The sequence below is a fragment of the Bubalus kerabau genome, chromosome 22, assembly GCF_029407905.1.
Source record: "Bubalus kerabau isolate K-KA32 ecotype Philippines breed swamp buffalo chromosome 22, PCC_UOA_SB_1v2, whole genome shotgun sequence".
In the NCBI taxonomy this organism is placed as follows: Eukaryota; Metazoa; Chordata; class Mammalia; order Artiodactyla; family Bovidae; genus Bubalus; species Bubalus kerabau.
This window is the reverse complement of record NC_073645.1, coordinates 21,258,429-21,273,696: the sequence shown is the minus strand read 5'-3', so window position 1 is coordinate 21,273,696 and position 15,268 is coordinate 21,258,429. Positions and strand designations below refer to the sequence as shown.

The 15,268-nt window shown below is 43.7% G+C and overlaps 2 protein-coding genes across 5 annotated transcripts in view; one reads left to right on the top strand and one right to left on the bottom strand.

Moving 5' to 3' along the window:
* The window catches only part of UBTD1 (ubiquitin domain containing 1), a 51,172-nt gene extending 50,495 nt beyond the window's left edge, over positions 1-677 (bottom strand). Inside the window, exon 1 of the mRNA XM_055560025.1 lies at positions 203-677. Within this exon, the coding sequence (XP_055416000.1) occupies positions 203-272 (70 nt within the window). The 5' untranslated portion in view covers positions 273-677. The remainder of the gene's footprint in view (positions 1-202) is intronic.
* Positions 678-997: 320 nt separating this feature from the next.
* MMS19 (MMS19 homolog, cytosolic iron-sulfur assembly component) overlaps positions 998-15,268 on the top strand; it is a 35,643-nt gene continuing 21,372 nt past the window's right edge. For 2 of the 4 annotated variants that reach the window (XM_055560808.1, XM_055560806.1), the window contains exons 1-2: positions 1,000-1,242; positions 14,897-14,945. In XM_055560808.1, coding sequence (XP_055416783.1) covers positions 1,131-1,242; positions 14,897-14,945 — 161 coding nt within the window. In that variant the 5' untranslated portion in view covers positions 1,000-1,130. Of the gene's footprint in view, positions 1,243-14,896; positions 14,946-15,268 lie in introns of all 4 variants that reach the window. The other 2 variants (XM_055560804.1, XM_055560805.1) reach the window with 2 other exon arrangements.

Genomic DNA, 15,268 nt, shown 5'->3' with positions numbered 1-15,268 from the left:
TCGCGGTTGCCCCAACTCGGCTTCCCCGGCCACGGGGGCTGGGAAGGTGGGGGGGGGGGGGTGTCCCGCCTGGCTCGGGAGCAGCCATCGGGGAAACCCAGGCGCCAGGAGCTGCGGGAGGTCGCTCGGGAAGCCCAGTTCTCCCTCAAGAAGGAGGAAAACTAGCCCGGCGCCGACGACCCTGCTCCCTTCCACGTCTTACCTGCTCGCTTGCGGGGGTGTCCTGGGGCGGTCGGCCTCTCCCGGCGCTGTCTCCCCACGCAGTTGCCCATGCTGGCTCTTCAGCCGGGCCCCATGCACCGGAGGCGGCGGGCTGATCTGCTCCGCGCTCCTGCCCCGGACGGCGGCGTCCCGGGTCAACGGCTCCTGCTGCCCAGCATCGGGCGCTCACCAATCTCCCCCGGGGCGCGCTCTACCCCGGCACCGGCTTCGTCACAAACTTTGCGGACGAGGGGAGAGAGGGAGGTGGCCGACTCCCCAGCACAGTCCCAGGTGGCCGGGCCAGGGGGGCCCGCGACGGTGCCCTGCCGAAGACCAGCTCCGCTGGAGGGGCGGAGAGAGGGGGCGGGCACCGCGGCAGCTACTCCCGGCTAGCTCGGGGCTCCCAAATGGGGCCGGCCCCCCGCAGCCTGTCACTCACCTGCCTAACCCCGCCCCAGCCCAGCCCCGCTGCCTGCCGCCTGCTCGCGGTGCCCGCGCCGCCGCCGCCGCCCGCCCCAGGTGCGCATGTGACCGACGGCACCGCCCCCTCGGGTAGGGCCTGGTTTTCTCATTGGTTTCCCCCAGGGTGCGGACCGCCCCCTCGGCCCCACCCAGCCAGGTGCCCGCCCCGCCGCCCGTCTCCCGGGGAGCTGGGCCGGGAATTATTCGCCCTCAATGGCCCCCGGCTGCGTGCCCGGCAGCAGCCTTCCTTTCCCTGAGCCACCGCCCCGACTCCAGGCCCCGCCCCTTGGGAGGGACCGTCCCCATCCCTCCCGGGAACTGCTTGGCCTGGAGCCGGCAGACACGTGATCCAGGGAGCGTCCCGCCCCTCAGCCTTCGCCAGGCGATTGGCTCGGGGAGGCGCGTGCGCTGAGAGACCTGGTCCGTGCCACCGCCCACTTCCCCTCCCACGGTCTCCAGTTCGCGTCATGGCCGCCGCCGCGGCTCTGGAGGCGGTGGCGCCTCTGGGTACCCTGTGGGGCCTCGTGCAAGACTTCGTCATGGGTCAGCAGGAGGGCCCCGCTGACCAAGTGGCTGCAGGTAAGGCAGACGGCGCCGCACGGCTTCCGCTTTGGGACATCCAGGAGGGAGCGGCCTCAGCAGAGGCGCCTGGAGGGAAGGGAGTAAGGGACAGCGGTGACTTTGAAAGATTGGTCCGGGGCCGGTTGTGAGCAACGCATGCTTGAGAGCCAAACAAATTGCGAGTCGCTTGCAGTCTTCCTTAAAACGCCCCTCGTCTCGGTTTATTGCCACTCTGTGCGCCGGCCGGGGTTAGGAGAATCATTAGGGTTTCAGAGATGAGTAAATTGCTGCCCAACGAGGCCATGAGACTTTCAGATGAGGCCGGTGGAGGAGCTGGTATTCGGACCCAGGTCCTCCAGTTTAGAACCAGGGGCTCGTGCCGCGAAAGCACGTTGTTTCTATGAAGTTGACGTAAGAAGCATCTTCAGCGGCATGAGCTCGAGTCGCTTGGCATGTTGGGAGTGGTCGGGCGGCCCGATCTCTGACTGGCTGTAGTTGCAGAGAGGAGGAGAGAAACCTGTCTGGGGGGAGTTTGAGATGTTCTGCGTATCCTTCTTAAGGCTTACCCTCCGTTTCTTGTTAAAGTTCTTGATTAATTTGCTTTGTGACTTTTTAATGTGGTGCAAGTGGTGCTTGTTTTTATCTTTTCCCCAGAACTCCTGTTTCCTACTTTTGATCAATTTAGGAATCTCTTAGTTCTGGCAGCTTATCTAAGAGTTGAATAAAACAAATTACAGATTTCCTTGGAATTCTGAGACTTTACTCTCTTAGGGAAAAAAAAAAAAACCTAAGAGTTATTGAATGTTAGAAGGCCTTCAGACCTGACATTTAAGTAATAGAATACAAAGTAATCTTGTCAGTACAGATGACTTTTATTTTTGGAAATTTTGCATGTTTTAGGGAGAAGTAAAGGATACATTTCTCTTGAAAACTGAACATAATCACTTTCAGGATGTGTGAAAAATGAATGAAGTGAATTTGTCAGAAGCATAAACCATTGATCCTTAGTGATATCCCACTTTCATTCAATGCTTCCACAGTTACCTAACACATTTTTCAAACATGATGCAAAGTTATGTATAAATACAAATTACACTAGATCTGTGACTGCCAGGGACTTACAATGAGTGGGAGAGGCGATCATGCGGACAGTACAGTGGACCATGAAAAGGACTGCAAGAGGTATTTGCGGGGTGACATGGAAACGTCAAGGAGCAAATGAATGCCTGCTGCAGTCATTCCACTGAGCTCAACTTCTTACAGCTTTGTGCACTGTAGTGTGTTCTCAGTGCTTGTAATTAACAACTGCACTGTGTTATCAGTGTCATTTTCCCCAATATTTTATTATTAAAATTTTCAAACATCCAGCAGAGTCTTAATAATTTCTTCAAAGACACACACCTACTGCCTAGATTCTACCATTAACATTTTAATATCATTTGCTTTATCATGTATCTGTCCATCATTTAAATTGCAGCTATGAGTACACCTCCCTCCAACTGCTTTGATATGCATGTCATTAACTAGGGTTTGTTTAGTTTATTTTGGTATGAAGTTTGTGTTCAGTGAAGTGTACAACTCTCAAGCATACATTCATTGATTTTGAAAAATCAAAATCATACATTTTGTAGGTGTATACAAAAAATCATGCTTTTGTAGGTGTATACAAAAGCATACACCTACCAGCTACCAAGATAAAGAACATTACTATAAAAAGTGTTATTTGTAACGCTTTCCTTTCCCATTTATACATTATGAACAAAGTAATTTAGGGTTTTCAAATTCAGAACACATTTGAGAAGCCAGCATGAATAAGGACTGCCAAGTTCTTAAAATATTTTTGTAAAATTTGTGTTTTTTATGCCTGAAAAAAAAGTGGCCTAAACTATTGTCTAGTTTAAATGTAACTCAGCTCAGCTAAGTCTGTAATACTAGCCCTGTTGTCAATTTAACCCTCCTGATTAGGAAAGGAGGTTAGTAATAACAGATAACTAACCGAGGGGTTATAATAGATAAGGTTGAAAAGGTTTGGTGGGGTTGAATGATGCCTAACCTTGGATTCTAAGCAGAGGGATTTGAATGACCTATTGTAGGTAATTGGAGTCAGAGTACATCCTTGAGTAAGAGAGTCATATAGTGAAGGTGAATTTGAGAAGGATTAAGTTGGTATTCTTAATCTTATATCACAGCTTTAGTTAGAGTTGTTGAAGGGTGACAGAGTTTTGAAGCATCCCCAGAATAAGATCCCACTCCAGTACTCTTGCCTGGAAAATCCCATGGACGGAGGAGCCTGGTAGGCTGCAGTCCATGGGGTCGCTAAGAGTTGGACACGACTGAGCAACTTCACTTTGAGTTTTCAGTTTCATGCATTAGGGAAAGAAATGGCAACCCACTCCAGTGTTCTTGCCTGGAGAATCCCAGGGACGGGGGAGCCTGGTGGGCTGTCTGTGGGGTTGCACAGAGTCGGAGATGACTGAAGCGACTTAGCAGCAGCAGAATAAGATATGCTTTCTAATCCTCCAGCCTAAGTCAAGCTTTGTGATTGCTGAAAGGGACCAACTTTCTATTCAGCCACTCACAGCAGCAGCGTCTCCTACAAATTGTAACTGCAGAAGGAACACTCTGTGATCACAAAGGTAGTTACCACCAACTTTGCTTTGCATTTGAGTTCCTGATGAAAGTAGGTGTCAGATGCAGAGGGTGCAAATGATGGAAGAGAAGTGACTTGGCAGCCTATGGGTTAAAGACTTCTCAGCCAGGCATTCGGTGGCTGCCACTCCGCTCCTGGATCTTTAGTTCCAGGCAGCCACCTTGATTTGCTGTTCCCCTAAGTTCTTTCCTTCCCAGATCCCTCCACTGCTGCTGCTGCTGCTAAGTCGCTTCAGTCATGTCCGAGTCTTTGCGACCCCGTAGACTGCAGCCCACTAGGCTCCCCTGTCCCTGGGATTCTCCAGGCAAGAACACTGGAGTGGGTTGCCATTTCCTTAGACCTGGGATTAAAGGCCCAGTCTGAGTGCTCAGTGTCTGCCCCCAGGTGTCTCCTGATCCTCTAGGCAGACATCATATCACGCTTCAGAATCTTTGTGGAACTTATTTCTCAACCACTCATACTTTTTACTTGACTTTAGTAGCTACTTCTGTACACGTCTCCATATCATACCCTACTGTAGAGTCCCCTGGAGACTAGCATAAGTAGGTAGTATAAGAGATGAATAAGAGATGTTGAAGGAAGAATTTATGGAATTTGAGGCCTAACTAGTTACAGGGTGAGAGAGGACTCTTAAGATGACCTCAAGAATTTGAGCCTGAGGATGAGCAAAAGAAAAGTACTATGTCCAAAAATTGGGAAAGGAGATTTTTGATCACGTTGGCCTTACAGGTGATGGATATAAAATTTTTTCCTCTTATTTGGATTTGCCTTCATTTCAGTCTTCATTGTATTTTCCCACATTTGTGATTCCATGAGGAGACCACTATTCTTGAAATCAGAAGGCTGTTAAAAGTAAATATAGTTCTGAGAAAAGTGTGGTATCCTCAGCAGAAAGGGAATTTTGAGAACTTGATTGGAACTGAGTACCGACTGGGATTTCTCTCTCCTGTTCCTTCCATCCTCCCTCATGCCCCCTCGGCTGCTACTCAAGAGGCTGCGACTCCATCGGACAGAAGTGTGATTGTGCATTCTATGTCAGTGCTCATGTAAATACTCCTTTGACGAGTCCTCAGTGCCCCACATGAACTGGTGCCCCGTTAAGGGAAGAGTAGGTAGTTAGCAGGTGCTAGTAGGTTCATTTTTAGAGAACAAATCTTGAACACATTGGAAAAACTTAGATCTACCTAAATAGGGAGAGAAACTTACATTTATTTTTCCTTATGCCTGTGAGACTGCCGTTAGGAAAATTAACTTATTGGCTTCTTTCATTCCTGGAGTTCAAGTGCATAATTAACTTCCAGGTATTCAGATGTTTTTCATTTGGAAGAACTAATCACTTAAAGTTAGTGATGGGGGGTTCCATCCCTGGTCTTGGAAGACCCCACATGCCATGGAGCAACTAAGCCCATGCACCACAGCTGTTGAGCCTGTCCTCCAGAGCCCAGGGGCCACAACTACTGAATCCTGCGTGCTCTAGACCCTGTGTTCCACAACAAGGGTGTTAGTCGCTGTTGTATCCAGCTCTTTGCAACCCCGTGGACTGTAGCCTGCCAGGCTCTTCTGTCCATGGGATTCTCTAGGTGAGAATACTGCAGTGGGTTGCCATTTGCTTCTTCAGGGGATCTTCCCGACCCAGGTATGAACCTGGGTCTCCTGCTTACCGTCTGAGCCACCAGGGAAACCCACAACAGGACAGGCCACCGAAATGAGAAGCTCGTGCAGTGCAACAGGAGAGTAGCCGCCCGCTCTCTGCAACTGGAGAAAAGCTCATGCAGCAGTGAAGACATAGCACAGCCAAATAAATAGAATTACATTTTTAAAAATGTTTAAAAATAAATAAAGTTAGCAATAGGTGGTCCCACATGGGCTTCCCTGGTGGCTCAGACGACAGAGAATCTGCCAGCAACGCAAAAGACCTGGGTTCGATCTCTGGGTTGGGAAGATCCCCTGGAGAAGGGAATGGCTCCTACTCCAGTATACACTTAAGAAGTTTACTCCTTTCCTATGTTACCCCAGTCTGTGTGTATCACTATAGTAACGCTGAGCTAGTTGTTTTTTAATTGTTTTAAATGTCTTTCTGCCCCCCCAAAACTGGGTTCCTTAAAAGCCCCCTATCTATATTTCTTTCTCCAATCCTAACATGTTAATTAATTTATAATAGAGTTCAATAAATATTGAATGAATAAATGAAAACAAACATAAATGATAATCTATTAAAGAATGGTTAAAGGAACATGTAAAAGGGAGTAATTTTGTTTTGGAAATCAAGGAAGCCTTCATAGGAAGAGTTGCAATTTGAGCTGGATCTTGAAGAGTTGAAGTTCCTCAGACTGACAAGGGCAAGAAAGAGGTATTCCAAACCAAGGGAGCATGTCTCCAGGCTTGAGGATATGGAAGAGCTTCTCGTGTTGAGAACTCTTGTGACTGAATGATAGGAGCTATGATGAAAGGTGAGGCTGGAGGAGAGTGAGGGCTAAATCATGAATGACATCAAGCCAAGGAGTCAGGTCTCAGGCAGTGAGGAGCAAATGGAGATTGGTGAGCAGATAATTAATTGTAAATTTTAGATAGATTAGGAATGGATCAGAAGGCTTTTTAAAAGTGAGATAGTGAGATAAAATTCACTGTAAAAAGTGAGATAAAAATGAGATAAGAGATAAAATTCACAGTAACCGTTTTAAGAAAGAAGTGGCTTAGTATATCCACAATGTTCCACTATTATCACCACTCCCTAAAAATTCCAGAACATTTTCATTCCACTAAAAGTGGAAGGCTATTTTGACAGCTGTCCCTGATAGTCTGGTCATAGGGATGAAAAGGAAAAAAAGATGAAACTTTGAAAGACATTTCTAACATAGGCTCAACAAAACTAGACTAAAATGTTAGTTTTAGTCAGCTTTTTGAAAATATCCTCAAAATACTGATTCTAGTTTTTTGCCACCTTACTTGCATTTTTCTTACTATTATTTACTGTTGCAACAGCTTTACTGTCTCTTCATTTTTTTCCTTATTTTTTTTTTCCTTTGGGCTGTACCACATGGCATGTGGGATCTTAGGTTCTCAGACCGGGGATCAAACCCGTACCCCCTGTCATGGCGACTCAGGGTCTCAACCACTGGACCGCCAGGGAAGTCCCCATTTTTTTCCCTAATTTTGTATGACTTTTGTACTTCTCTTTTATGTTGGTGCTGCATTGATTCAACATGAAATCTTTGTGAAAGGATGAAGACTGAAGGCTGTGCTAGGAGAATTTGCCCATATACTGGGATTCAAGAGATCACATGCAAATGGATGTTTCTTTGTAATTATTGATATAAAGCAGCCAGTTTTGTAATAATGTATACTGAATGCTGAAGAAGTCTTTTTCATTTATAAAATTTGAGGCAGGCTATAGGAGTGAGATTGACTATAGGGAGCATCAGGGGAACTCTGGTGATGGTAATATTCTGTGTCTTAGTTTGGGTGTTGGTTACTCTAGGTATACTTTTGTTAAAACTAATCAAATTATACATTTCACTGTATATAAAGTTTACCTCAATATTTTTTTAATGAAAAAATTGTCTTTGTCCTATGGCATTTGAGGTATTTCCAAAGAGAGACTCTAGCTGAGCATCCACAGGGGCTCTGATGGTATTGCTGAAAAAGAGTGCTTCAGTTCCATGATATTCTTTGCTAGTAACAGCTATCAGTCCCCTGTGGCTTCCTGTATGCTAACACCCTTGTGGCTGCTACTGAAATTTGCTTTTAGATGGGTTTTTCAGCAGAGTTTCCTGGGTTCTGTCCAGGAGATTCCAGAGAAGTACCCTTTTCCACCCTCCCAAGTGGTACAGTAATTTGTAAGCCGGGGATGGGCCTGTCTCTTAAGTATTGCCGTTACAGGGAGGGGTGTAGAACCTAATTCTCAGTGCCTTAGTTTGCCCTGTTAGTCTGGCTGCTGCCCCTTCCCCCACCCCACTGCTTGCAGATTTGTTCCCTTGGCTCTTTCTCAGGAGCAGGGGCAGCAGCTGGGCCTTCCACATCCTGGCACGAGTAAGGCTAAGAGTGCCTGATGTCTAAATTGGTGCCAGTCACGAGCTGTGAATCCCAACTAGAGCACTCCCTTCCTCAGTCAGATTGGGCTTCTTACTCTAGTACCAGATTACGCCTCTGCCCAACTCAGCTCACAGCTATTGTTCAGAGACCACAGACTTAAGGGGAACTGGAGTTTCGTTTTCTCAAGCCTCTTCTTCACTTAGCCAAAGTCTGGTCTTGGTGAGAGCTGACTAATTAGGTCTTGTGTTTAAAGGTAGGTGGGTTGAGGACCCAGAACAGACTGTGGAAGTAATTCCCTGATTGCCACACCTTATTGAGCTAAAACTCCTCGATGTTAATCAAACGCTTAGAAGATTGCTAACCTTTCACTCTTAGTTGCTCCTTTGAAAATTTCTCCTGTGATAATTCTGTTAGATCTAAGTGAATTACCATTGTGCTGTTAAAATTGCATTTTCAAAAATTACTCACATGGTACAACATTCAAAAGGTGCAAAAAGACCCACAGTGAGAAGTCTTCCTTTCATCCCAGGATGCCATGCAGATTGTGGCAGATGAATTAACTATATTACTCAGTTCAATTCAGTTGCTCAGTCATGTCTGACTCTGTGACCCAATGGACTGCAGCACGCCAGGCTTTCCTGCCCATCACCAACTCCCAGAGTTTACTCAAACTCATGTCCATTGAGTCTGTGATGCCATCCAACTGTCTCATCTTCTATCACCCCCTTTTCCTCCCACCTTCAATCTTTCCTAGCATCAGGATCTTTTCAAATAAGTCAGTTCTTTGCATCAGGTGGCCAAAGTACTGGAGTTTCAGCTTCAACATCAGTCCTTCCAATGAACATCCAGGACTGATCTCCTTTAGGATGGCCTGGTTGGATCTCCTTGCAGCCCAAGGGACTCTCAAGAGTCTTCTCCAGCACCACAGTTCAAAAGCATCAATTTTTCGGTGCTCAGCTTTCTTTACAGTCCAGCTCTCACATCCATACATGACTACTGGAAAAGCCCCAGCTTTGATTAGACGGACCTTTGTTGGCAAAGTAATGTCTCTGCTTTTTAATATGCTATCTAGGTTGGTCATAATTTTTCTTCCAAGGAGCAAGTGTCTTTTAATTTCATGGCTGCAGTCACCATCTGCAGTGATTTTGGAGCCCAAAAAAATAAAGTCAGCCACTGTTTCCACTGTTTCCCCATCTATTTGCCATGAAGTGATAGGACCAGATGCCATGATCTTAATTTTCTGAATGTTGAGCTTTAAGCCAAGTTTTTCACTCTCCTCTTTCACTTTCATGAAGAGGCTCTTTAGTTCTTCATCTCTTTCTGCCATAAGAGTGGTGTCATCTGCATATCTGAGGTTATTGGTATTTCTCCCCGAAATCTTGATTCCAGCTTGTGCTTCATCCAGTCCAGCATTTCTCATGATGTACTCCACATGTAAGTTAAATAAGCAGGGTGACTATACAGCCTTGACGTACTCCTTTCCCAATTTGGAACTAGTCTGTATTACTATATTACTCGTGTATGATATATCTTCACTAAAGGGAGCCTTTTAATGAAAGTGAAAGAGGAGAGTGAAAAAGTTGGCTTAAAGCTCAACATTCAGAAAACTAAGATCATGGTATCCAGTCCCATCTCTTCATGGCAAATAGATGGGGAAACAGTGGCTGACTTTATATTTTTGGGCTCCAAAATCACTGCAGATGGTGATTGCAGCCATGAAATTAAAAGACGCTTACTCCTTGGAAGGAAAGTTATGACCAACCTAGACAACATATTAAAAAGCAGAGATATTACTTTGTCAACAAAGGTCCATCTAGTCAAGTCTATGTAGTAGTCATGTGTGGATATGAGAGTTGGACTATAAAGAAATCTGAGCACTGAAGAATTGATTCTTGTGAACTGTGGTGTTGGAGAAGACTGTTGAGAGTCCCTTGGACTGCAAGGAGATCCAACCAGGCCATCCTAAAGGAGATCAGTCCTGGATGTTCATTGGAAGGACTGATGTTGAAGCTGAAACTCCAATACTTTGGCCACCTGATGTGAAGAGCTGACTCATCTGAAAAGACCCTGATGCTGGGAAAGATTAAGGGCAGGAGGAGAAGGGGACGACAGAGGATGAGATGGTTGGACGGCATCACCGACTCAATGGACATGGGTTTGGGTAGACTCCAGGAGTTGGTGATGGACAGGGAGGCCTGACGTGCTGCGGTTCATGGAGTCGCAAAGAGTCGGATACAACTGAGCGACTGGACTGAACTGAACTGAAAGGGGGCATGGAGGGCAAGCTGATTAAGTGTTTGAAAAACAATATTTTGTCTGGAAACTGTTTCAGGCTGAAGGCAAAACTGCCCATAAATGCTGTGCTCTACTTATGAGATTTGTTTCATTTGTTTCAAATTCTACTTATGAATTTGTTTCTCACAGAGGTTGACAATTCCAAAAGTAATTTATAGCTACACTAGGGTTGAAAAGAATAAAAAATGGTAGATAATGGGAACCAAGTTCCTCACTGTCCAAGAAACAAATTATAAATAAGCAAGGGGGAAGGCTAGAATGGACCCTGTGGTACTATATTAGAGTGGAGACTCTAGTATAATCTTATATTTAGTTTGATATATATGGATAGGTACAGAAATAATGATAATATGTGTATACACATAAGTTAGAATACGTACATATATTTCCCAGCTCTCTGCCGAGGAGGGCCTAGAAGCAGTGATATCCCAATAGCAATGAGTGGAGCTACTTCCAAATGTTGGTGTTTAATACCATTCTCCAATAAAAGGAACCAGGACTTCTTGGGGCAAAGGCTGATTCAAGGGTTGGGGCAGGGAAATTGAAACATGAACCTTTAGTATCTTGTAGTGCCAAAAGGTAAGAAAGCACTTCAAAAAAATAAAAGGATAGGGTATGTCAAAGGGATGCTGGTGCCAACGAGTGTAAAAAAACTCCTGATGGCTAAAGATAGAAAATTGAGCAACAAAATAGCCTGGTATTGGATTATAACCCAAGGCATAAAATATGCATGAGCCTATGCTGATATAAATAACTAAATAAATGAAGGGAAGAGATGAATCTTCCTTAGAATAACTCCAAATAACATAGATAAATAGTCCTCCTTCTAGGAAACGGAGCTGAATCTCCCCTTTGTCCTAAGTCACTAAGTGTGGACTCTGGACTTGGTGACTCCCTTCCAAAGGAAAGAATCCGGGAAAAGGAAAAATAATAACTGTATGCGTGGTACAGAGACCCGCTGGCACCACGTAACCAAGTGGTCAGAGTTAAAATCGCCAGTGATGAGTCGTGTTGATATATTGTACTTGTGATAGGATGTGATGAGAAAGGTACTTTACCTCTATGCTATTATTCTTACCCCAACTCCATAACCCCAGGATAAACATGAGAAAAACATTTAAAAAAAATCATCAAAAGACATTTTATGAAAATATTGATACTTTTTAAAAATACCAAAGTCATGAAAAACAGGGAAGATTGAGGGATTCGTTATGGCTAGTTGCAGTGTGATATCCTTAACTGGATCCTGAAACAGAAAAATTATATTAGTGGAAAAATTGGTAAAGTCTGATAAAGTCTAGAGTTTAGTTAAAAGTAATATACAAATGCTCATCTCTCTTAGTGTTGACAAATGTACTATGTAAGATGTTAACATTCAGGGAAACTGGGCAAGGAGTATTTAGCAACTCTGTACTACCTTTACAACCTTTTTTCTTTAAACCTAAAATTATTCCAAAGTAAAACCTTTTTTTAAGTCTACCTCTCAACCCCATTGGATTGCAAGCAGATCAAATCAGTCAATCCTAAAGGAAATCAACCTTGAATATTCATTGTAAGGACTGATGCTGAAGCTGAAGCTCCAGTACTTTGGCCACCTGATGCAAAGGGCTTATTCACTGGAAAAGACCCTGATGCTGGGAAAGATTGAAGGCAAAAGGAAAAGGGGGTGGCAGAGGATGAGATGGTTAGATAGCATCAGCGACTCAATGGACATGAATTTGAGCAAACTCTGGGAATTGTGAAGGACAGGGAATCCTGGCGTGCTGTAGACTATGGGCTCATAAAGAGTTGTACAGGACTTAGTGACTGAACACACACACACTCATTCCTCTAGCTATCAGTCTCCTTCCCTGGAGACAATCAGTGTTACTAACTCCTTTTATCTTCTAGAGATAAATAAATACAAATAGAAATAATTCCCCCTCCCTTTAAAAACAATGCTATGCACATACTATATATTAATACTATTTATGTACACTCTATGCATCTAGTCCCATCACTTCATGGGAAATAGATGGGGAAACAGTGGAAACAGTCTCAGACTTTATTTTTGGGGGCTCCAAAATCACTGCAGATGGTGATTGCAGCCATAAAATTAAAAAACGCTTACTCCTTGGAAGGAAAGTTATGACCAACCTAGACAGCATTTTCAAAAGCAGAGACATTACTTTGCCAACAAAGGTCCATCTAGACAAGGCTATGGTTTTTCCAGTAGTCATATATGGATGTGAGAGTTGGACTAAAAGAAAGCTGAGCGCCGAAGAATTGATGCTTTTGAGCTGTGGTGTTGGAGAAGACTCTTGAGAGTCCCTTGGACTGCAAGGAGATCCAACCAGTTCATTCTAAAGGAGATCAGCCCTGGGTGTTCTTTGGAAGGAATGATGCTAAAGCTGAAACTCCAGTACTTTGGCCACCTCATGGAAAGAGTTGACTCATTGGAAAAGACTCTGATGCTGGGAGGGATTGGGGGCAGAAGGAAAAGGAGACAACAGAGGCTGAGATGGCTGGATGGCATCACCGACTTGATGGACGTGAGTTTGAGTGAACTCCGGGAGATGGTGATGGACAGGGAGGCCTGACGTGCTGCGATTCATGGGGTTGCAAAGAGTCAGACACGACTGATCGACTGAACTGAACTGACCTGACTGAACTGACACTCTGTGTTCTGCTTTTAAATCTTGTTCCATTATTAGTGTAAATATATATGTTCCTCAGCCTTTTTTCAATTTCTTTTCCTAAGTTAGCTACAGAGAATTCCATTGTATGGGTGTACTATAACTAATTTAACTGGTTTCTTATCATTGATGGCCATTTGTTATTTACAGTCATTTACTATTATAAACTACTCTGAATTGAGAAAATTTGTACATGCATTATTTTGCACTTTTAAAAGTACATAGGGTAAATTTTGAGAAGATTCCCTGGGTTAAAGCATATGTATTGATACACTTGTAACTTAAAAGATACTCTCAAATTGCTCTTCCTGGGGACTTCTCTGGTGGTCCAGTGGTTAAGACTCTGTGCTTCCAAAGCAGGGGGCACGGGTTCAAACCTTGGTCAGGGCATTAAGATCCCTCATGCCAAGTGGATGGGCCAAGAAAAAATGCCCTCTATAAAAAGGCTGAACCAACTAACATGGCACCTGTAGTGTTTGAGTGCTGTATTTCTGCCTGCCATCACTGAGCATAGGAGTTATACAAAATGTGTGATCTTTGCCAGTCTGTTTGCATTCCTGTTGTTAAAATAGTTCAGCATCTTCTGGTCTTGCCCATTTTTAAGTTGGTTGTTGGTCTTTTTCTCATTGATTTGTATAAGCTCTTTTTATATTGGTAAAATAGCCTTTTGTTACAAGAATTGCATATATTTTTTCCTAGTTTGTCTTATGATTTTTTTTCTTGCCTTGCAGAAAATCCAGGTGTTTTTTTTTAATGTAGCTAATTTTAACTAATCTTTTCTTTTATGGTTAAAGTATAACTTTATATTATACTTAGAAATGGTCTCCTGTTTTTTTTTCTTTAATCTATTTGAAATTTACTTTGGTGAAAAATTCAGAGCCATTGGTTTTTTTGTTTTTGTTTTTTCTCCAAATAACCAGTCATTGCAACAGCATTTATTGAATAGTCTGTTTTTCTTTAATTGAAATAATGATTTTTAAAATCATATTCTCATGTATTTGTGTCTCTTTCTGGATTTTCTGTTCCATTTTTGTACTATTGATTTCTTTGACTATGAACTCATAGTACACTGTTATTTTTTGTTTATACTTTTATTATGGAGAATATAAAGTATATTCAGAAGTATATAGTATTTTAATTATTGTAAAATTTATTTATAAAAATCTTTTACTATCTAGAAGAACTGCCTTTCCATCCTCATTACTCTTTTTTAGAATTTGCCTGATTATGTATTATTTTTTGCATGTCAACTTTCTCACTTGTGCTTTAAAGTTTTCACCATTCAGATATTCACATTTTTCTGTTAAGTTTATATTGAGGTATTTTTCTCTCTCTTTTAAAAACTTTATTTGTTGCTATTATTACTTTTTTCCTTTATATAATTTTACAGGCTAGTGTACATATATATGTGAGAGTTCTTAATTTCATATTAATTTTGTACCTAGCCACCCTAATTGGGGAAGGCAATGGCACCCCACTCCAGTACTCGTGCCTGGAAAATCCCATGGATGAAGGAGCCTGGTAGGCTGCAGTCCATGGGGTCGCTAAGAGTCGGACACGACTGAGTGACTTCACTTTCATGCATTGGAGAAGGAAATGGCGACCCACTCCAGTGTTCTTGCCTGGAGAATCCCAGGAACGGGGGAGCCTGGTGGGCTGCTGTCTATGGGGTCGCACAGAGTCGGACACGACTGAAGTGACTTAGCAGCAGCAGCCATCCTAATGAATTATTTTGTTTCTAATATTTTTTCATGTATTTCTCTTGAATTTTCCTAAGTAAACAATCAGGTTACCTACAAATGATATATTTGCTTTCTTTTCAGTTTTTATACTTGGAGCTGCATGTCTGAAGTATTATGAAATGCCTCTAGTGTGGAGGAACTCTTGGCAAGCACAGTGGACCCCCAAGTGTAAACCCAGGATAGGCAGAAACATTGGCAATAGAGACGTTAAACCCTAGGATGGAGTTTTTTTGTTGTTATTGTTGTTGTTTCATGTTTCTTTTTTCACTTTCCTCTAGATGTGAAATCTGGAAGCTATACAGTGTTACAAGTGGTGGAAGCCCTTGGGTAAGCGATCTGCTCTAGAACAGCTCTCATCAGCCCTGGCAGTACATGCTGAAAACAGTTATTCTGTCCTCGATTTCTTCCACTGCAGCCTAGTTCCCCCTCCCCCTTCCGTATTAGTACCTCAGGCTAAGCCTGTTTCTCTTGAAAAAAGTTTCATGCCAACTGATTGAGACCTTTGAGGAGGTGTTGAGAACACAGCCTGTGGGCCACAGTAGCTCTTGAGTCCGCCTTTAGAGCCTCTAAAGTCAGTCTTTAGGTGAGGGGGGGCGGTGCTTCTCTAGCCCCACCCTCCCCCATGGCATCCTAGTCAGCCTGCATCTGAC